Source organism: Maniola hyperantus, chromosome 14, assembly GCF_902806685.2.
Source record: "Maniola hyperantus chromosome 14, iAphHyp1.2, whole genome shotgun sequence".
NCBI lineage: Eukaryota > Metazoa > Arthropoda > Insecta > Lepidoptera > Nymphalidae > Maniola > Maniola hyperantus.
In genome coordinates this window covers 12361490-12383617 of record NC_048549.1, presented here as the reverse complement: position 1 = coordinate 12383617, position 22128 = coordinate 12361490, and the positions used below count along the sequence as shown (strand labels likewise).

Here is a 22128-nt window from a genome sequence, read left to right as displayed (position 1 = left end):
CAATACTGAATTTATGTTGTAGATGATGCGCGTGACTTTATACGCGTGAATTTAGAATTTTTAAAAATCCTAAGGGCACTCTTTGATTTTCCCAGATAATGACGGTCTCAAGTGGAATCACGCCAGTTTATTTTGAATGCACTATACCTATTACTGCATTTTTAATCCCATAAAGTTAATGTGAAGCCATTTGAGAAAAACAATACGAAAAGAAAACATCAACACCTTCCTAGTGTCATAACAAAAATTCGTACTTTTTAATAATTCTATGAATATTCAAAAGTACCAACACTCGTTGGTTTGCAACAAAATAGATAAGGTTGAACCCGGCTTCTTTAAAAATGAATGGGCTCTGTTGCGTATATTTAGCTTTAGGCCAGGAAGTAACGAATGTAACCGTCACTTACCGTTGTGCTGATGCGAGGACTGCTTGATATCCTTTGGGGTACCCCGTGCAGGACTCCATAGCGGCGTTTTAAGTACTGGTGGCGATGATTGATGAGTTGATGGCACAACGTTGCCGAAATTGAGGATTCGCACCGCGTCGGATTATGTGCGAATCATATTTGCGATTATTTGCGATGCAGCGGTGCACGCGTTGCAGCGAGGCGTCTGACAACATTAGTTTTTCTTCTTAACGTAGTTGGCGCTGTAGGCGCACGTTCGGAAATTGTGACATATACATTCGTTTAATTGTTGTAAAAAATGTGAATTTGGAAAGAATGACAATTTTAATTATTTGTGCTTGCAGTTTTAGGAAGTAGAAAGATAAACGCTTGTTCTACGGAACAGGCTCTATGAGTGTTTGGTTTATTACCCCTGTTGTTTACGTTCAAGTCGAAACGCGTCAGTTAATACTGAATCTACTATAGTTAGTAGTTTTGTACCAATTAAAAATCATGTAGGTATCACTATAACATTTTTAGGGTTCCGTACCTCAAAAGGAAAATCGGAACCCTTATAGAATCACTTTGTTGTCTTTCTGTCTGTCTGTCGGTCTGTCAAGAAACCTTCAGGGTACTTCCCGTTGACCTAGAATCATGAAATTTGACAGGTAGGTAGGTCCTATCGCAGACATTCGGAGGAAAACGTGAAAACCCTGAAAACCGTGAATTTGTGGTTACATCACATAAAAAAATTAAATTGTGGTCATGAGAACTAATAATAATTAGTATTTTCAAATTTCGAAGTAAGATAACAATATCAAGTGGGGTATCATATGAAAGGTCTTCACCTGTGCATTCTAAAACAGATTTTTATTTATTTTTATGCATCGTAGTTTTTGAATTATCGTGCAAAATGTCGATAAAATACGATTGTAGTGCGGAAACCTCAGTGCGCGAGTCTGATTCGCACTTGGCCGGTTTTTTATTCAGAAGCCATTTCAGATTATTGCAAAGATCGAAAGGCCCGCGCGGCCTTCGTGAATCACCTATCAGTACTGATAACAAATATTACGACGTGTTACACTAACATAAATTCGTATTGTCTTATCATGAAAGAAGTCTTAAGTATATACCTACTAGCAATGATAATACTATACGGCAACAAGATAGTGTCCGAACTTACCTTGATCTCACCGTATCTATACATTATTATATATTATACATTATACATACTAGCTGACCCGGCGAACTTCGTACCGCCTAGCAGTCGATTCTTTAATTTTAAATTTTTTTAATACTTACAACTTTTAAATTTTTCTCTCCGTAAGAACTATCCTCGTACTTCAAGAAATATTATAAAAAAAGAATGAACGAAATCGGTTCAGCTGTTCTCGAGATTTGCGATCAGCAACACATTTAGTAATTCATTTTTATATATAGAAGATATATATGCGTATATATTTGTGTGAATGAAAAAGCTGACTGACTGACTGATCTATCAACGCACAGCTCAAATTACTGGACGGATCAGGCTGAAATTTGGCATGCAGTTAGCTATATTATTATGACGTAGACGTACGCTAAGAAAGTATTTTTGAAAAATCAACCCCTAACAGCGTAAAATATAAGTTTAAAATTTGTGTAGTCCACGCGGACAAAGTCGCGGGCTTAAGCTAGTTATTCATAAAAACTGAAATGAAATGATAATAAACAATCGATCAAGTAGGAGTGGGCCTCGTTTAGTTAACCGTAGTTTAGCGGTCCGCAATTTTTGATAATATGTATTTAAAAATTACATAATTAAAAAACCTACAGATAAACGAATTACCTACTGTTTCCGATTAAAACCAAAATAATAAAATTTGGGGCAGTTTTAGGATTTTTTTTCTATTAGGGAAATTGTATCTAATCGTGTTTAAAAATTATCACAGAAATAGTTTGAAGTTTTACCAATGATACATGTGACTTGGTAAAGGTTTAACGGCAAAAATCTAGGATTTTACTAGTATAACTTATGTCTCAATGGAAATGAAAAGTTGTCCACTACGCAGTGCCCAACAAAATCCTGTCTGTCAGACGTGTCGTAACTAAATTACATAATATCCGCTTTGATACGCAGTAGGTAGTAGATTACTTGATAAGAAATATTTGATTGCCGCCGTATTTAGGCCTATTTCAGATAGGTATAGGTATCTAATGGGGCCGATTAACTAAATTAACAGGTCTTGCTGCCAGCACTTTTAATTTAGATTCAAGTTTATTTGATTGTGTTAGCTATTAAAATTATAATGAATTTTATAATTCATTTTAAAGAAAAAAAATATAGACATTTAAGTCAGACCGAAAGTTCTCTCACTCCAGTTCACTCTGCCCATGTGCTAAAAATATACTAACTACACTCATATTTACCAAAAGCTTCCTAAGTCTGCCACATTAAATAAACTATGGGCATTTAGCAAAACTAGTAATTTGGGTGTCGTAATTAACAGAAAATTATACAAAAAGTGACGCACAGAAACTGGTTATTTGAAAAAAAAAACGGAAACGGCTGTGGGATGAGAATTATTAGCAAAGCTCCATTCTTGATCTGTTATTCTTTGACAAATAGGTTTAGGTATTAGGCACTTCTAGTACGCGACAGGTTGAGATGGCAATCGGGGTGATGACGCCCCGCACAACGCCCGCGCTAACCCGGTGCGGGGACCGCGGGTGACGTGCAGGCATGCGGGGCATCCCCCGCCTGGTACCCCGATTGCCATCTCGACCTGTTGCGTAGCAGGTAGCTGCGAATTACCTATGTACGCTGTCGCTATTAACACTATTAAGCTATTTTATACCCTATTTGTATTCTCAAACCTTATGGCCCCTTTATGGGACAATAATGGTGGCTAGTTTAAATTCGTAGTCAAATATTAAGTATAAATAGTTATAATTAAGATCAGATCATTAATTAATTCCAATAGGTATATCATATACAAATCTCACACTCGGCCTTACTCACGTGTTTAGTCGACGCTAGCCTGACTAGTTTCGAACCCATTCGGGGTCCTTTTTCACAGGGACTCAGTTCCTCGCGATCTGAGTCCCTGTGAAAAAGGACCCCGGATGGGTTCGAAACTAGTCGGGATAGCGTCGACTAAACACGTGAGTAAAGCCGGGTGTGAGATATGTATAATGGAAATCACTCACGATAGTTTAAACGCTAAGGTAGACCATTTATTTACGCGTCATGAAACCTACGTACTGAACTTATACGTGAGCTGTGCACGAACAACCATTAGAAGTTAGAACACCCTGAATGATGCCTGTATATTCTCAAAAAGTTCTAGCAAGCAGTTAGTCCTATTTTTAAAATACGTATTTACACTTAAACAAAGTTGTTCGCGATATCCACAACATAATTCTTCGGCCCCAAATTACCTACGTGTTACTTGTTAGTCAAAGTTCAAACACACACGTCTAAACCTTAGACAATACAAATAATTAAAACAGTCCCAAAATAGATTACGTAGGCATCTGCCTCCAATGGGTACTCGTAATACTTTATTATGAGTATTGCGTCACTGCCGAAATATCGTTACGACCAAAAAAGAACACTCGAAAATACAACGCATTTTTCCGTCCCTATAGCCGATTCTTCCGTTACCCCAAAACGAGTAGGTATAATAGGTTTTATACACACACGCGCGTCCGTGAACTTCCGTACAAACCTCGCCAAGGTCGCACTAAAGCAATCGAACGGCGATAAATTACCGGCGTGTCTATTATAGCAGGCCCCCCGTCTCAAGTGGTTACTACAACAGAGATGACCGACTTTTTTCAGTTGCGTAATGCGCCCGAAATACCTTCGACCGAATTTCCTCTGATAGCTATGGGCGGAAACTATGTATAACCTTTTTATATTTGACTAGCTTATGCCCGCGATTTCGTCTGCGTGGACTGCACAAATTACTAACTTAAAGGTATTCTTCTTCAACAAAGAATTGTGGCCAATGGTGAACGATCTTCAACCGATCATTTTACCGCAATTGAGCCCCAGGACTTGTCTTTTTACTGTTTGAGATTAATCAAAGCGATTAGCTAGAGCTGCAGTTTTTACTGTAAGAAGTTTTCGTTGAAAGGTTTGAAAATATTAAGAAGGCAACATTTCCTACAATATAAGCTGGTTATAAAAACTGGTATGGCCTCTCTTATTCTAATTAGCATCGTCTGTCTATACGTGCTTTCTAAGAATGTACAGGCTGATTCTAAATTTTAAAAAAAATACGAAGCCGGCCACTCGAGCGTGCTTATCGGTAAAATGCGGTGTTATAAAATTCAAGGACAAATTGTTTTTATCATAATCTCTTTATCGATCGTAAGAACGTCCATCGCATTGTTACAAAACAGTGGTACTGATTCTGATTGCAACTAAATTTTTGAACAAGTATTGTCCGTAAACTGTCAAACTTCGTGACTTTAGGGCTTATTTCAAACTACGGTCTATATTAGCGTTCCGAACATTCAAATGTTAGGAACGCATTGAACGGACTATAATAGGTATACGTAATTTATATCCCGTAGTTTGAAATAAGCTGTTTAAATTTGTAGAGTAGCACTAAATTTAGAGTCTTTAGTGCAAAATTCATTTTCTGTCCTTTTTTAGCAATATTAAAAGGAAAAAGATGCAATTACCCGAAAATTAGTTAAGAGAAAAACATCAGAATTGTCGTTACTTGTCGGCCATTGTTAATCGAGACGAGCCGAAAACTGTTTTGGGTTTGCGGTAGTTTAAAAATGCAGCGTCATTTCCTTGTAACCGTCTTCAAGTCCCATTAGGCGCATCGATGCAGCTCTCGAATTGGTTGTTCTTTCTAGAGTTCCGTATGCGAATGGTAGCAACGGGACCCTATACGGCTCCTCCGCGTCTGGTCGCTGTCCGTCCGTCTGTCAGCTAGCTACTTCATGAACCTTAATAGGTAGAGAGTTGAAGTTTTCTACGAGTGTGTATTTCTATTGCCACTATAACAACAAATAATAAAAATCTGGTAAGTGCATCGTACAAGGAAAAAAACAACGCCTCAATAGCTCAACCGGTAAAGGTGAGACTGAAAACCAATAGGTCGACGGTTCAAACCCCGCCCGTTGCACTGTTGTCGCACCTACTCCTAGCACAAGCCTGACGCTTAGTTGGAGAGAAAAGGGGAATATTAGTCATTTATCATGGCTAATATTCTGTGTAAAAAAAAACTTATTTTATTTGCATGGCGGCCATCTTGAATTTTTTACGGGTACGGAACCCTGAAAAGTACATAGTGTTATTATATTATCATGGTACGGAACCCTTCGTGTGTGTCCGACTCGGATTTGACCGGTTTTTTCATATTCTTTCGAAAGGCGCGGCTTTATCAAACAGCCTGTAGAGGATGGCGTGAGTCGCGAGCGCGTCACGATAATTTTTAATTATCGCTCTCAAATGCCAGTGAACTTGGCCTCGGATCGTGGCCATCGGAGCGTGTGGCGTCCGCCTTAACAGGTCGCACCTGACGACAACATTGTTACGTTCCGTTCTACGTCGCACGACTAACTTAAACTAATAACTACTTAACCCTAACTAGAATCTCTTTGATGAATTAGTATGCTATCATCGTCGTTGTGAAAATATACGTAGTCATGTATAAAAGCAAAGACTGACTGACTGATCTATCAACGCACAGCTCAAACTACTGGACGGATCGGGTTGAAATTTGGCATGTAGATAGCGACGTAGACATTCGCTAAGAAATGATTTTTGAAAATACAACCCCTAAGAGAATAAAATGTGGGATTGCAATTTATGTAGTCCACGCGGACGAAGTTGCGGGTATAAGCTAGTCGTATATAAAATCTGAATGAACTGTTCATTTACAGCAAAATCAAAATAATATATACTTTGCACAGAGACTGAAAAGCAAGTAAGTAGTCCTAAATTAGAAATGTACACCCGAAGATGATATTTTCACGATAAATTTTTGACGTCCGTAAGCTCATCCTGTTAACTTCTCGTTATAGTCGAATCTTGATTCTTATCTGCTACCTTGGAACTGTAGTTTGTCATGTCTCATTGCAATCCTTTGTACTGAACTGTTGCAGCAAAAGTACAGTACATACACTCAATCACAACACCGAGATTCACTACAATTAGTGGGCTGATCACACAATGGTTTTAGTTACGTATAAATATTATGCGAACCGTCGTCTAACCCAAACATTGAGGAAACTTCAGATTACTTCTAACCTATACTTACCTGTAAATAACAAACGGCAAAGTTTGAATAACTTCAAGTCGTCTTCACACCAACATGTAAAATACGTGCCTAATATTTGCCAGCAAACTTTTCCTTAATGATTTATCGCCTCGAAAATTGTTTAAGGATAAATTAAAATTTTGTCGTCTAGCCGAAACGTTGTCGAAGATAATTCCAAACTTATAATGACATTTGCCACATTGTTAGGGGGGATTCTACCCATTAAAAGCCGCTAAAGTCATGGCGAAGTGGACGGGGAACCGATGGCTTGGTCGCTTAATTAAACGCTGAGATCGCGAACTTTCCCTTCCAGCATTTCCGACACAAATATAATTAATGCTGTAGTGTAAATTGGTCCAAGAGACTTTACAGAATTGTTCACTTAAATGTTAATTGGGACGATTGCAATCTGTGGCTCGGAATTCATACGGGCATAATGGCTCTATCCTGCTTTATCTTTCTAATTGATTAACTGTAAATGTAACTTTACTAAGAACTGATTGAACTTTAAAACAACAAATATCATTATAATCATCGTCGTCAACCGATAATATGTCAACTGCTAGATATAGGTCTCTTGTAAGGACCTCCACACGCCACGGTTTTGGGCTGCCTAAATCAAACAGCTCCTAACCTTGGGATTCCAACATCTATCAGTTTTTCGAATTGTGTGGAACAAAATATAAATTGACCTAATACGCCTATTAAATACTACTAGACAAATAACTGCCAATGTTCATTGTTCAGCATTCCTACATCTTTTAGCATTAATTTAAAGTTATCGGGCAATATGCACGCATTTCGGCTTCCAAATCAAATTTGCATTTAAACTTTTCATCGCGAAGTAATTGGAGTAAGTACGGTTGTTTGCAAACATTTGGTCCCGTACATGTGACGTAATTAAGGAAGTTGTATTGGCGGCGGGAACATCTTTTGTTCGGGAAGCTGTGTGTTACATCTCATTAATTGTTCAACACGGAGTTCAGGCTTTGGAACATTTGCATTTAGAAACAGCGGGTTACTCTGTCGGTGTCGCTGCAAAGGTAACTGCAGTGCGAGCTCCGAATGGCGAGTCTATGAGTCATTGTGTTTCTCACGGTGAAACAGATGGTACCTAGAAATTGTGACTAATATCACGTGTGGGAGTGCTGGTTCGAGATGATAAACTTTAGCTTGTACCGTATCATATCAATCCGACTTGGTTTTTGGTATTTCCATGAGTAAAGATTTGCTTTGTATTATGCCTTTTTATATTATAAATGTAACTGTGTGTTTGTTTGTTTGTTTGTTTGTTTGTTTGTTGGTTGGTTGGTAAAAGGAATTGGCGTGGTTTTTTGCATGGATTTAGTTAAAGACCTGATAGAGTGAACCAATCTAGTTTTATACCGGAAAATCAAAGTTGCCATAGGATTTTTAAAAATTTAAATTCACTCAGGCGTCATTAGAAGAATACAAATACAGAGAACAACCAAGAATACATTTTTGAAGAGGTTTTTAAGGACGCAGAGATATTAGATTTTTTGCGCCTAACTGTAAAATTTAATCTCAAATGTTTGACAGTATCGTGTATCAAAGAGCGTAATAAGATGCCAGCATCTTGAAAGAGCTCGTCGTTTTTTGCCACGTTCAAATAAAAAGCGGATTATCTCTGTTAAGAGCGCTCTCCATGGTCGCTTCAAGTTGAGCATGAGCGCATGCTGTTCCGATCAACATTTACGGGCGAGGTATACCTCGTCAATTGCACGAACATTATTTTAATTTTTTGCAAATTCGTTAACATTTTCTGAGAAACAAACTTCTACATCTGAATTATTATTATTGCCTCGCAGTTTCGCAATTTTTAAGTTTCTTACATGGTTTATTTACGCACAAAGTTGCCTCAAAATGTGGCTTAAAATAAAGATGTTTCAAGGGTCATAACTTACGAAATAAATATGATACTATATTTATTGTTTTAGGGCATAGATAATGGAGATATAAATCGATATCGGGCTTATAAATCTAGAACATTAGAATAATAGACGCAATACGTTCGTATGAAGAAGCGCGTAAGAAGTGCAACCTTAAGGTTTAAAATTGGAGCGCCGGTAGATCAGAGAGCCATGTCTCGACTCTCGAGTAATGTCGATATAATAGATATGCACTAGACGGAGACGGGCACAATACGGGGCGTATCGCTTACATGCAGAGCTGAAACAAATACTCCCAGGCGACCGTTAATCGCGTCGGCGCCAAAGAAAGAGGAGATTTTTAAACTGATATTTTTATGGGGGTTTTATACGCTATCCAGCTCTATCGTTACGCATTATTATCAAATTCTGATTAATTAATATAACAATTTCAAAAAATTATTAATATTGCCGTTACACTTTCATTGCTGAAATTGTTAAAGGTTTACTGTAAAATAGAAGTTATCACCAAAGTACTATATTTTATTTAAGTTTATTTCATCAGTTGAAAATTGAAATCCATAGAGCCTTGCAGTTAAAACGCAATAGATATATGTATGTCTCGTTTTGACAGTGTCTTAAGCCCGAGCAAAGTCAAACTACCTTCTATAGATCTCAGCCTTAGTGTTTCTCTCAAGGAATATCGTCTACTTTACCACCAAAAGAAAATCCTCATTTGAAAATCGACCTCCTGCACAATAGATCCTACACGGCGCACCTACATTTAAACGTCACACAGCCGTGTTTCAAGACAGGCGCCGATAGGCCGGACAGAATTAGATCGACGCGCCGCTGCGATAAGTTCCATGTAACTATGCGGAAATCGAATAAAAAGATTGCGTTGGAGTGTAAATTTATCGTCACTTTGGTAGATTATGCGAATTTTTCGTATTGCGTAGTTGCAAATTACACGGACGTCCCTGAATCGTGCGCCGGTTTGTGATCGAACGGCTGCCCACGACCCACGTAACTGGCTTCTATTTTCAGTGGTTAGGATGTAATCTGAAATTCTCGGCCAGCGATTAATGGGGCCTGCGCGGCGCGGCTGCAGAGAGTCGGTCGCTTCTAATCACAGTGAACTGCTGACATAATTATTCTTCGATGCAGTGCCATACCGCGTACGTTGGCGATTTCCGCGATGTAACGACATCAGCGAACGACTAGCGAGTGAAGTACTACATCCGTTGTCGAACACGAGCCCGAACACGACGCCTACCTTGTTTCCACTCGGCTCACTCATTCATAGAAATATAATGTCGCTTTTATGCTGTTCTCGACAGTCTTTTCGCATTGCGACCGTTGCAAAACCGCGCGGAATTCAGGCCGAGTTTCCGTTGGTTTAGAATTACCCTCGCGGACCTATGCATTGCATAGATTCCTAGAAGAAAATCAATATTTATATCCTGTTCATTTGGGAGTTCTAGTCCTGTGACTTCTACTCCAGAAAAAACAGGTAGATAATATCAGGGAGACGCCCGTGTTGAGGTAGTCATAGTTGACGCCACCAACTCCGTACGTGTCCCACAAATCTTCTATACATAAAAAGACTTTTCCTGACTGAATGAATGATTGAAACTTTGACAAAAGATTCCTTTTATAACGCAGGCACTCTAGAAAGGATTTCGGTATTTTCCACTTCTAAAGTGAATTAAAATAAGGGATGACAGTTTGTATGAAAGTGCGCCATTTTTCACGTTATAAATATATTGATGAAAAGTTATTTGCGCTCTCGGTATAAAGAAGTTTTCGCATTTTTGGAAATTACATCCTTAGGGGATAATAGTTTATGAAAGTTTGCATGAACGTCTAGTAGTAGCTAGTAGGTATTGCATAAAGCTAGTTGTTGAAGTCCCATACAATATAGTGTTGGAGCTTGAGGGCTAATAGAACGTCCACCGGAAAGCGTATCCACCGGTTGATACCCGAACGTCCATTGAGTGTGGACGCTGCGGCAGAAACCGCGCACGCGCTCTAGTTTTGGCGCGAATGCCGTGACGTCAGGCGTCTGGATCGATGGCGACAGACGCTGCGGTAGTACGCCGGGGTCGACGCCCTGCCCCTCGCCCCACACCCACGGCCCCCTGCCACCTGACTACTGCACTCGCATCCCGGCCGGCTACATCTAGCCCCGCTCTTATAACTATATACCTCCACAGAACCCGCTATGACAATCGCCCGCCTTTTATGGTGATGCGAACGTAATGAACGCTCTATGAATGAAAGTATGCTAGGAATGAAACGGTTTATGCGGGTTTTATTCGTAAAAGCGATAGTAGAAGCGAATATGTGTAAAGTATTTTTAATTCCGCATAAAAGCTATTAGGGAAATATCTGGAATTTTTAAAAGCAGCTGAAAGTTTTGCAATACAGAAATAACTGTCTACCGTCTTTATTTTTAGCAAGTCCGTCTACTTATGACTCGAGACAATATTCTAAACGTGTTCTCTATTGTTACAGAGGAGGAAATCGACGTGGTTTCACTCGGGACATCATCGCAGCAGCCATTAGCTTCGACGTCGCAAATACGGGTGGACTCCTCACCGCAAACGCCATCCGTCCAGGAGTGGCATTATGTACGCACTGAGGAGCATGTCGTAACGAGACCGCCGGCTAGAAAGCGTCTAATACCACCCACGAGTATAACCAGTGTGGCCTCGGTTCCTCGCCGGCGGAGAGGTCCCGGCAGACGCGGGCGCTCAAACACGGACACAGATTCGGAAGCCGAATCTCCAGAGATCGAGCGCCGTTCCATGCACAACGACATGGAACGCTTACGGCGTATCGGCCTCAAAAATCTCTTTGACGAACTCAAAAAACAAATACCAGCGACTAAGGACAAGGAGCGTGCGCCTAAAGTTGTGATCCTGCGCGAGGCCGCCACCCTGTGCCGCAAGTTGCGCAATGAGGAGCTCGAGAGGGAACACCTCAAAAAGCAGCAGAACAAATTGGTCACTAAGCTTAAAAAGTTGCGTACGATGCTCGCGACTCGCTATCGCCCATATTGAGCTCAATATCTGACTTTTTGGTAAAGGTTTGATTAGAGAGGCACGGTCCTCCGCGCTACACTCACGGACTAGTAACTTTGTGTAAGTCGGGATGTATGCTTACGTTCTCATCTTTATCCAATAGGTTGAGGTTGATCCTCATCTGATCCATAATATTTTCGTGACGATCAATCGATGTCTGACCGATGATTATTATGATCAGTTTTTACGGCTTACGCTTCTGCGAGATGACGCGTGCTATAAGGAAAGTGATTGTCAACTGAAATGATAGACAGATTTATTCATTGTCATGTACTGAGGAAGAGATGGTAATAAAGCAAGTTGGCCGCGACGTGGGCAAAAAACAAATTGTCGTTTAAAAATTAAATTATGATAATAAAATTGATGTCGTCCGTCCACCTAGTGGGGGGTCTTCCAACACGGCGTCTTCCGGTGCGAGGTCGCCATTCTAGCACCTTGGGACCACTAGGTGGACGGACGACATCAGACGAGTCGCAGGGAGCCGCTGGATCCAGGCGGCGCAAGACCGTGGCGTGTGGAAGTCCCTACAAGAGACCTATGTCCAGCAGTGGACGTCTATTGGTTGATGATGATGATGATGATGAATAAAATTGAAAAGCCATGAATTTTGAAAACTGTAATTATGTATATAATTTAAAAAAATACATAAAAAATGATTACAATTCCGATTAAAACTAATAAGTAAAGTTTAGATTTTAGATTTTTTTATCAGTTTTTGGATTATTTAATTCTACTTCATAGCGAACTTAGACTAGACTTAAAAAGCAAAATATTATTTTTAACTAAGTATTAAGTAATTATTATATCACTTGCTTTAACGGTGAAGGATGAAATTGTGAGGAAACCATGCGTAATGTTCTTCAAATTGTGTGAAGTCTGCCAATCCGCACTTGGCCAGCGTGGCGTACTGTAGCCTAAACCTTTCTCATTCTGAGAGGAGACCCGTGCTCAGTAGTTGGCTGGCGATGGGTTGATCATGATGATGATGATGATGATATTTAAACATGTTTTTGTCTTGATAGTTTTCAACTGATTTGCAGTTTGCTATCAAAAGTATATACTCATGATGCAGGTTTGTTTTGCTCAAACTATACGTTTCGCAGTGCCAACAAAGTGAGCCATAAAACTGATGTTTATAAATTGTAGGTCATTCATTCATCAGTAAAATATTATCTTAAATAGCTACAGACTGCTTTGTGAACTCGTGGACTGGTTTTAACTCTAAAATAAAAAAAAAAGTAAAGTTATTTGTAATTATTCATAGTTGACGTAGCGCAATGCCGATTTTTCCGATTTTTTGTGCTGATACAATATGATAGCCGAGTTTCAGACTGAGATGTATAGAGCGTACTTTGACTTTGCTCAGACTTCAGTTTTCGTCAAAACGAGACCAATATATTATGTCAGCGATTTAACAGTGTATGTGTGAACTACAGTGAGTTAACTTTCGGTTTTAATCCTGAATCGACATCTAGCAAAAACTAGGCTATAGGTGACGTTAAATCAAAGAAAAATTGTCGTTTCATAGCCTACCTAGCGTCAAATGTAACGTTCTATAACATTTAATTATTGCCAGTGACGTCGAAGCCACGAAGTTTTCGAAGCTTTCGAAGTTCCCTAACTATCGTGCTCAGACTTAAGATATGTGACAAAGTCTTAAGTCTGAGCAAAGTCAAAGTTCGCTCTGTATAGATCTCAACCTTATTGTTGATACAATATTATGACAATGGTTTTAGGTTTGATTTCTAAAAGGATTTTAAATGAACATCTTGAATATCTGTCGAATGAAGTGTGGGAAGATTGCGGCGCGTTTTGGTTGTTGCTGCTGGTTTTTTTTTTCACGCTGACCGTCTGCACTTACAGGTTAATAAATGTTACTTACTATAAAAGTACGCTGACCAGTCAGTCACGCTGAGTCTGTTGGACGGTTGCGGTAAAATGAGAGTTACAGTGTGTGTGACGATTGCAGTCACCTCTGATTGGCCTGTCTGACACTGTCTTGCTACTCTCTGAAACTACAGTCAAAATGGTACCAATGACATTGACAATCACAGTGTGTATTAACGCTTTCAGATGTCATAATTAGTCAATTTTCATGGTTTCTTTAAAATATAATATCTTAAGAACCCCATGTGCCTGGGAAGAAAAATTAAGAAAAAACTAAGTCCCATCTTGTTACTCAACAACTCACTTTAATTTTGATACCAACTTTCTATAGAAAGTGGCGGTTGTCCTTTAGCCAATCACAACTAATCAGATTGTAGCAATGATTGCTGCAGCTTTTCCGCAATCGACCAACTGAACACTGGCCGGGCGGTGACGAGGTATGTGCCGATAAGATGTGTCGAGAGTAAGCGTGAGAGGGAAACCAGCCTAGATAAGACTGGTAGAGTTACGAATTGGCTTGAATCTTGAGTCTTGAATTTATTAGTTAGGCTGGCAGAAAGTTGTTGTTGGCTTTGTGGAAAGTTCTAGAAATGCTGGCCACTATATATGTTTTCGGCCCGGTTCGTAGGATTTTCTTTACCCGCTCTAGGACAGTAGACCTCGCAGGGGTGGAATAGTGATATTGTTTAAATACAATATTGTTTTGAATTGATATTATTGTAAGAATACACTTAGATTAGTCGCTTACGGTTTTTGTAGTGTTTTTGTTATTTTGTAAACTTTAACACCTTTAATAATTTTTTATAAATAATATTAAATCGCGCAATTAACTCCGTATGACTACTTTTAATATTAAAATACAACATATATGCGAAATTCTCAAATATTTGGACCATTTTTGGCTAACACCTGTTTTATACATAAGTATAACTTTGCACCTACATAAAAATGCATTTTATAATTCATAGCTGTATATTAATTATGTATAGTATCGATTAATGTTTAATAAGATATCGTGTACGTGTTTAATTGTTTTCGCGCCTTTTTGGTTGGCATTATTGCGGATTATACAGTTTAGGCAAACGAAAATAATTTGAATGCGTGCTAAAATAATTTTCAAAATTGCACTATCATTATTGCATGTGTACCGTAATTATTACTTTAAGTGTATACAGATTTTAACTTTTACATTGTTCAGACGACCACCGTTTTAAAATGGATTTTTTAAAATTATTCTTGGTATTTTATCATTCACCCAGTGAAATCTCAGTGACTAATGTCCGTTTATTAATTTAAAAAAAACATAGACTGTGTATATTGATAACAACATCAAAACCTACGATTACAGTTCGCCCGTTTTTGGGCATTTAACATAAAAATAACCACGAAATAGTTCCTCATAGTACCTACTAATAGAAAATGTGCATTTTCTTTATTATTATATTAATATTTTATTGCAGTAAGTTAGTGAAGTACTCGCGATAGTTACGAAGTCGAAAATGAAAGCCTGGCTGGAATGGAAATATCAAGCTTTAGCCGGACCGGGTTGGGCATAGATTATAAATGATTGTGATGTAGCCGTGCTACCGACCAGGCTTTCTGAAGGTTGATTGATGTTTTATCAAGCACATGGTCAGCAGAATCGTAAGTTTTGAAGGCTTTAATTGTGTGCGGAATGTGCCTTGCTATGTACATATACATATATATAGATAAAATTAGGTTTATACTCGAATTAGTTGCAAGAAATATTTTTTTGTGAGAAATATTATTGTAGGAATATAGCGTTGTTCTTATAAGTAGTGGTACACGAGGAGGTTTTATATTTATCGTGTTAAAGATTCGCAGTTTATCTTCCACTAGGCGTAAAAATGTACATAATAGGGACTAGATCATAGATGTATGTCATCTTTTTTTTATAAACGAGGTTTTTTTCTAGTAATTGTTTTTTTTTCATAACTGGAGAGTTACGAATTCTCGAATGTTGTACCTGCATTTAATTTTTTTTGTTAATCTTGACATAAATAATAAAGATAATAAATAATGAGTTAGTTATTTCGAAAATAACATTGGTTTCATACAGTGTTTAATGAAAAAATAGATATACATAAGGAAAAGTCAGTAAGTTAATGGTTTAATAGTAAGGATTGACAGCTTTATATTCGATAGACTAATCGAGATAATTAAAGCAAAGGCAATGCACATTATTTGTGACAAGGCACATTTCCACCACTGCCAAATGGAAAATATGAATAGAAAAAAATTTAGGTTTGTATATTTTATATTTAAGGTTGGGAGGATTAAGTCATGTTATAGTTTAATTTTATTATTACATTTTCTTTGTATAGTATCCTTTTTGTAAGATTTAACATCTAACCGTTGTTTGCGGGTTGTCAATCGAGGGATGTGAAAAGTTTTTGAATACTGAGCGGTTGGCAGCCATGTCGGAAGATGGCGGCGGGCGCCAGCAACGGTTGCCAGCACGCCGCTACAGAGACTGCAGGATGCAAAATAGATTCCGCCTAACATTAATGTTGCACTTTGCAATCTTTGAAGCGGCGTTTAAAAATTACAAGAAATCTTGTGTACTTACCACGCCTTGAGTTTACGGATACTATTATTATGAGGAGAAAAGTTTTTTGGTTTTTGTTCCTTAATTATGTGTATCGAAAGATAAGATAATCATTAAATATGGAAATAAACATTTGTCGGGCTGTGCAGAGCGGGGAAACGGTAGGTTTAGATATTAGATTGTGATTTTTATACTTATTGGTGTATATTGGGGGAAACGCAAATTGACGTTCAGATTCTGTGATTTTATGTACCTGTGTGGTACTTTTGGGGAGCTGTTTCTCACACTCTGCTCAGTCCGGCTTTAAAAAAATATATTCTGATTTTTATTTTCTTATGTCCCCTGACCTAACCCTTGAATACTCTAAAATTGGTAAATAAATTAACAGTTTAATATTAATTTATTTACCAAAGTCAACCCTAAGGGTGAAGTCTATAGAGAGCACTCTGACTTTGCTTATACTTAAGACAGAGGTAAAACAACACAGATGTATATCTCTCACATAAATCTTCCTCATTTTAAGTCAATCTTAAGTCTGAGTAAAGTCAGAGTGCGCTCTATAGATCTCACTCTAAGACGCCGCGGCCGCGCCGTCCACACGGCCTTAGCGAGCATGTCAAGTGTCGACTGATGCGGAGCGAAATGGAGACGTGTTCAGCAGACCAATCGGATTACTCCGAGATGCTGGATTAAATAATTGGCATGTCACCTATCAATAATCTGATTGGTCTGCTAAACACATCTCCACTCCGCTCTGCTTCAGCAGACAAGCAACTTTAAGGCTCGATTTTCACCTTGCGGAGCAGAGAGATATTGTATTGAGTCTTCTAATCAGATTTTTAAAAGGCGTGCTAATTTTTTATGTCACGTACCACTTAGGTGGAAATCGGGCCCAACACGTAAATCTTACCGAATACGTATTGCCGCACAAGAACCATTCACACGTTTTTGTAGGTAAGTACTGCAAAAAACGAACAAAAGTTACAGTGTGAACAATTCGTAGGAAAGTTGCGTTAGTATCGAAAACTCAGTGCATTGCTTTGCGAAAAGAAACATATGAAAAGTAACTGCCTACCTAGTTATATTGTTACTAGTTAGGTACCTACAATCTACATATTCGTTAACTTATTTATGGATAACTTTGCAGAAGTAGTAACTGCAACACTAAACAGATACGTTCAATCAAAGTAATTTTTTGAAACGTAAAGTTGTCGCATTACCAACAGTTCATACCTAATACAGTAGGTAACAAAATTTTTAGCACACGAGTAGTTAGATATGTTTTAGTTCAACTAGTAGACCTACAAATAGGTACGGTACATAAGGAAGTGAGTGGAACAGTAAGAATCGTACCTAACTACTATAATGATAGGTAGATAAGTACGAAATAATATCTAGCTCAAATACCTAGTCACTACTAAATAGTTAACTACGTACATAGCGTACGTTTTAGCTAGAGATTGTAGAATATGTATAATGTGACAACAAGTAGGTAGTTATGTATGAGTTACAAATAATAAACAAACATTTACACGTGACGATAACACGGGACCCCAATAGTTACATCAGTTTGCTCAACCAACACTTGTCGACCTTTTCTAAAAATGGAACGCATCTCGACTCTACCGCAAACTAGCTGTCAGCTGTCAAAACAAAAGTGAAGTTAGTTCGTGTTGAGTGAAGTGCGTGCAAGTGTTTCGTGATGGCTTTAAGGTCTGTGATATCTTCTAAAATACCAATGGTGATTATTTTGGGTGCAACAGGTACAGGAAAAACCAAATTGGGCGTGGAATTGGCCCAAAAATTTGGTACGGAGATCATCAGTGCAGATTCGATGCAGGTTAGCCAATAGCTAATATAACCTCTAAAAAGTTTTGTTTATGCTGTGTTAATGATGTTTTTCTATCTCTGTATCGGTATTGGACGAAGCTATTTACTTTGAAATATTCGTTTAGTATATATTTTCTTATTTTTCAATCTCTTTTCTAGTTATGCTTGGTAAATCTTGATTTATTATCCATGAGACAATCCTAACCTCTCATGCCACCTGTTACTTTCCTATTAGGATTATCAGTACATTATTGGCTCTGATTTATATTGCAATATCTTTAGCTTTGTTATTATAATACATATGAAATTATGAGAAGTTATTATAGTCATATCGCAGTATATTTCTAACTATGCTGATAAAAGTTTCTTGCAGTACATTTCTATAATACACTGAATCAACCTTTTTTGAAACTTAGTTTTACTTTAACTTAATCAAGCATATTCTTTCTAAAGAATGTCTTTGTTTGGTTTGTAACGTAGTTAAGTATGCTATATATTTTAGATATATACAGCTTGTCCCGTCTTTCAGTTTGAAAGTGCTAATCTTAAAGTGATGAATGGAAATATTCAAGTTTTTACCAAAATGTAAAGCATCTTTCAGATAAGTTCCAAGTGATACCTAATTCCTACGTAAACATTGTTACTTAATTTTAACATAATGATAGACAGGCAATACGAAGGAGTAGAAACAGACCTAGGAAGAAAGGAGATTGGTAAATAAGACTATCCATGTAAAGAACAAGCTAGATTTCATTCAAAGCGGGCCTGCAGAGATAAGTTATCAGTGGGTCTACCTATATGTGATGATCACAATCACTTCTGATTAGCCGACATTCACTCACTATTGGCTACAATGCATTATTGCAAGCAGAATACCATAAATTCAGCCAATCACAACAAATGATTGATGCAGCTTTTCTAGAATTGGGCTACAGATCTATTTAAAACTTATTTCATTCATAAACTTAATGGAATTCTTAATTAGTTTGTTTTACAATAGATCATCATATCAGCCTGAGGAAGTCCACCCTTGAAGATAGGCCTTGATAGTGAGTGCCACCACAGGACTGAATAGAATAGAATAGGATGTATTTATATCTTTATTCAAGTAAACTTTTACAAGTGCCTTTGAATCGTCAACTAGTTTAATTCACCACTCGTTTGGAATGCCATTCCTAACGAGAAGAACAGCAAGAAACTCGGCGGTTGCTCTTTTCAAGTGATCAATTTACAATATTACCTACTATACTGTACTGTAGTACAAGCAATTGCAGCCCCATGCATTGCTGAAGCGAGTCAACTCCAAGCTTTTTTATCATTTACATTGTCTTCAACTGTATTTAAATATGCTTTTTTTCGGAGCATACTGTTAATAGATTTTTAAACTTGTTTAACTTTAAAGGCAAGTCTAAAATTGATTATAAAATGTTACACTCATTCACACAAATGACTTTCCCACTTTCCCGAGGCAGAGCATAGGAGTTGTGAGCTTATTACTGAGTACATTAAATATTCAAATGTGTGGCTCATAATAATATAAGTCAAACACTACCACCACCTCGGAAAGAAAATTCTATAAAGAATTCTAATTAAATTTTTATTATGGAGTTTTTTTGCCTTGAATAGGCCGTTAAATATTTTTTTTAATCCGTATCCATACTTCCATACTAATATTATAAATGTGAACGTCTGTCTGTCTGTCTGCTAGCCTTTCACGGCTTATCTGTTCAGATGATTTTGATGAAATTTGGTACAGAGATAGCTTGCATTCTGGGTAAGGACTAAGGACATATGCTACTTTTTATCCCGGAAAATTAAACAGTTCCCATGGGATTTTTAAAAACCTAAATCCACGCGAATGAAGTTGCGGGCATCATCTAGTATTATATGTTATGTACCTAAGTAATAATTAAGAATGGGGCCGATTCTCTTGTACACAATCTCTAAACTAAACCAAATTAACAGGTCTAAATCTAGTGCTATCCTTTTCCGCAAGCAACATTATGAAAGGGACCAGATGACTATTTTGCAGCTCTATGCCAGAGGGGGTTTTTTTTTTCTATTAGTTCATAGATTCTGGTTTGTTTGAAGAATGATGTTAAACTTTAAAATTTCATTTCTTACATCAACTCTTGGTATAGCAATAACTCGAGCAAAATGGGCATGGGTTTCATAAAAACTGCCATACCCTTTCTAGGTTAGCCTGCTTTCATCATCACTTACTACCAGGTGAGATTGCAGTCAAGGGCTAACTTAAATCTAAATAAAATAAAATAAACTCAAATTTAATAATTTTCTGGATTTATATATATATTGTTATTAAGTAAATATATATTATTCAAAAAGAAAATTTTACTTATAATATAAGTATGTATATTATACAACAACTAACCCTAAATAAGCTCTTGGTACAATATACTTAATACTTAATATAGAAGCTGTGGTAGTGTGGCCTAGTGGTTAGGACGTCCGCCTTCCAATCGGAGGTCGGGGGTTCGATACCGGGCACGCACCTCTAACTTTTCAGAGTTATGTGCGTTTTTAAGTAATTAAACTATCATTTGCTTTAACGGTGAAGGAAAACATCTTGAGGAAACCTCCATGTTCTCAAAGGTGTGTGAAGTCACTTGGCCAGCGTGGTAGACTATGGTAAACCCCTCTCACTCTGAGAGGAGACCCGTGCTCTGTAGTGAGCCGGCGATGGGTTGATCATGATGAATAAATATGATGTTGCATTTTAATTTGTCAACCCTGATTCAAATGTTTATTACTACGATGAGTTAGAAGTACTTAGTATTTATCTTGTTTATGTATACTTAAATAATTATTATGCAACGATTGAACTGTGAAATACCCTTCATGATAGCGCTACGACTTTCATAGATAATGTTATAAAAATGTATTGAAAATGGTTGTGCAACACTCACACAGGATAGGTATATAAAAGTCATTGTGCAATCTCTATTGCGGCACACTTTGTTTTGTTTATCTAAATATATAAAAAAAAAAAAAAAAAAACCGACGAATTGAGAACCTCCTCCTTTTTTTGAAGTCGGTTAAAAAGGAAAAGGTGACTGACTGACTAACTGGCTGACTGACTGACTGATCTATCAACGCACAGCTCAAACTACTGGACGGATCGGGCTGAAATTTGGCATGAAGATAGCTATCATGACGTAGACGTCCGCTAAGAAAATATTTTTTTAAAATTCACCCCTAAGGGGGTTAAATCCCCATTTTTCGAAATTTATGTATTCCACGTGGACGAAGTCGTGGGCATAAGCTAGTGTTTGTATATAAAAAGAATAGATGACTGACTGACTGATCTATCAAGGCACAAGATACGTGGCCCAAGGTCGTATGGGCCACGTAAGATTTCAGCGGGAAGCTAGGTACCTACATACTTCTTTACCTTAAGGGTAAACTAAAACAACTATATTATATTATTTTTTCATTAAAAAACAGTTTAATGGCTGAAAAGAATGTGCTGGGTAAGTATGTTTAAAAAAAATGGTCTTAATGTTTAAAAGCAGCCATTTTCTCCTCCGTGCCACGCTCACCGCGCTCTCCCAGAAAATATCATTAAGTCGCATTTTTACGATTTTCACTTTTATTTCATTTTTAGGGTTCCGTACCTCAAAAGGAAAAACGGAACCCTTATAGGATCACTTTGTCTTATGTCCCTGCCTCAATATGATTCTATCTAGTACACCTATAAGCACATGTCACTTATAATCCAGTCAATTTTTTAGGATTCCGTATCTCAAAAGGAAAAACGGAACCATTATAGGATCACTTTGTAGTCTGTCTGTCTGTCTGTCTGTCAAGAAACCTACAGGGTACTTCCCGATGACCTAGAATCATGAAATTTGGCAGGTAGGTAGGTCTTATAGCAGGCATTCGGGGAAAAATCTGAAAACCGTGAATTTGTGGTTACTTCGAACAATAAATTAAATTGTAGTCATGAACTAATAATTAGTATTTTTAACTTTCGAAGTGAGTGAGAGGGATATCAAGTGGGGTATCATATGAAAGGTCTTCACCTGTACATTCTAAAACAGATTTTTATTTATTTTTATGCATCATAGTTTTTGAATTATCGTGCAAAATGTCGAAATAATACGACTGTAGTACGGAACCCTCGTTGCGCCAGCCTGACTCGCGCTTGGCCGGTTTGTTTCAATCAGACAGCATAACGATGAAGGTAAACAGAGC

General features: G+C 37.8%; 2 protein-coding genes across 3 annotated transcripts in view; both read left to right on the top strand.

Annotated features, from left to right (window-relative positions):
- The window catches only part of LOC117988429 (myc proto-oncogene protein-like), a 31272-nt gene extending 14875 nt beyond the window's left edge, over positions 1–16397 (top strand). For both annotated transcript variants that reach the window (XM_034975573.2, XM_034975575.2), the window contains exon 3: positions 11059–16397. In XM_034975573.2, coding sequence (XP_034831464.1) covers positions 11059–11606 — 548 coding nt within the window. In that variant the 3' untranslated portion in view covers positions 11607–16397. The remainder of the gene's footprint in view (positions 1–11058) is intronic.
- A 1344-nt stretch (positions 16398–17741) lies between these two features.
- Positions 17742–22128, top strand: part of LOC117988425 (tRNA dimethylallyltransferase) — a 251610-nt gene continuing 247223 nt past the window's right edge. The window contains exon 1 of the mRNA XM_034975564.2: positions 17742–17923. Coding sequence (XP_034831455.1) covers positions 17786–17923 — 138 coding nt within the window. The 5' untranslated portion in view covers positions 17742–17785. The remainder of the gene's footprint in view (positions 17924–22128) is intronic.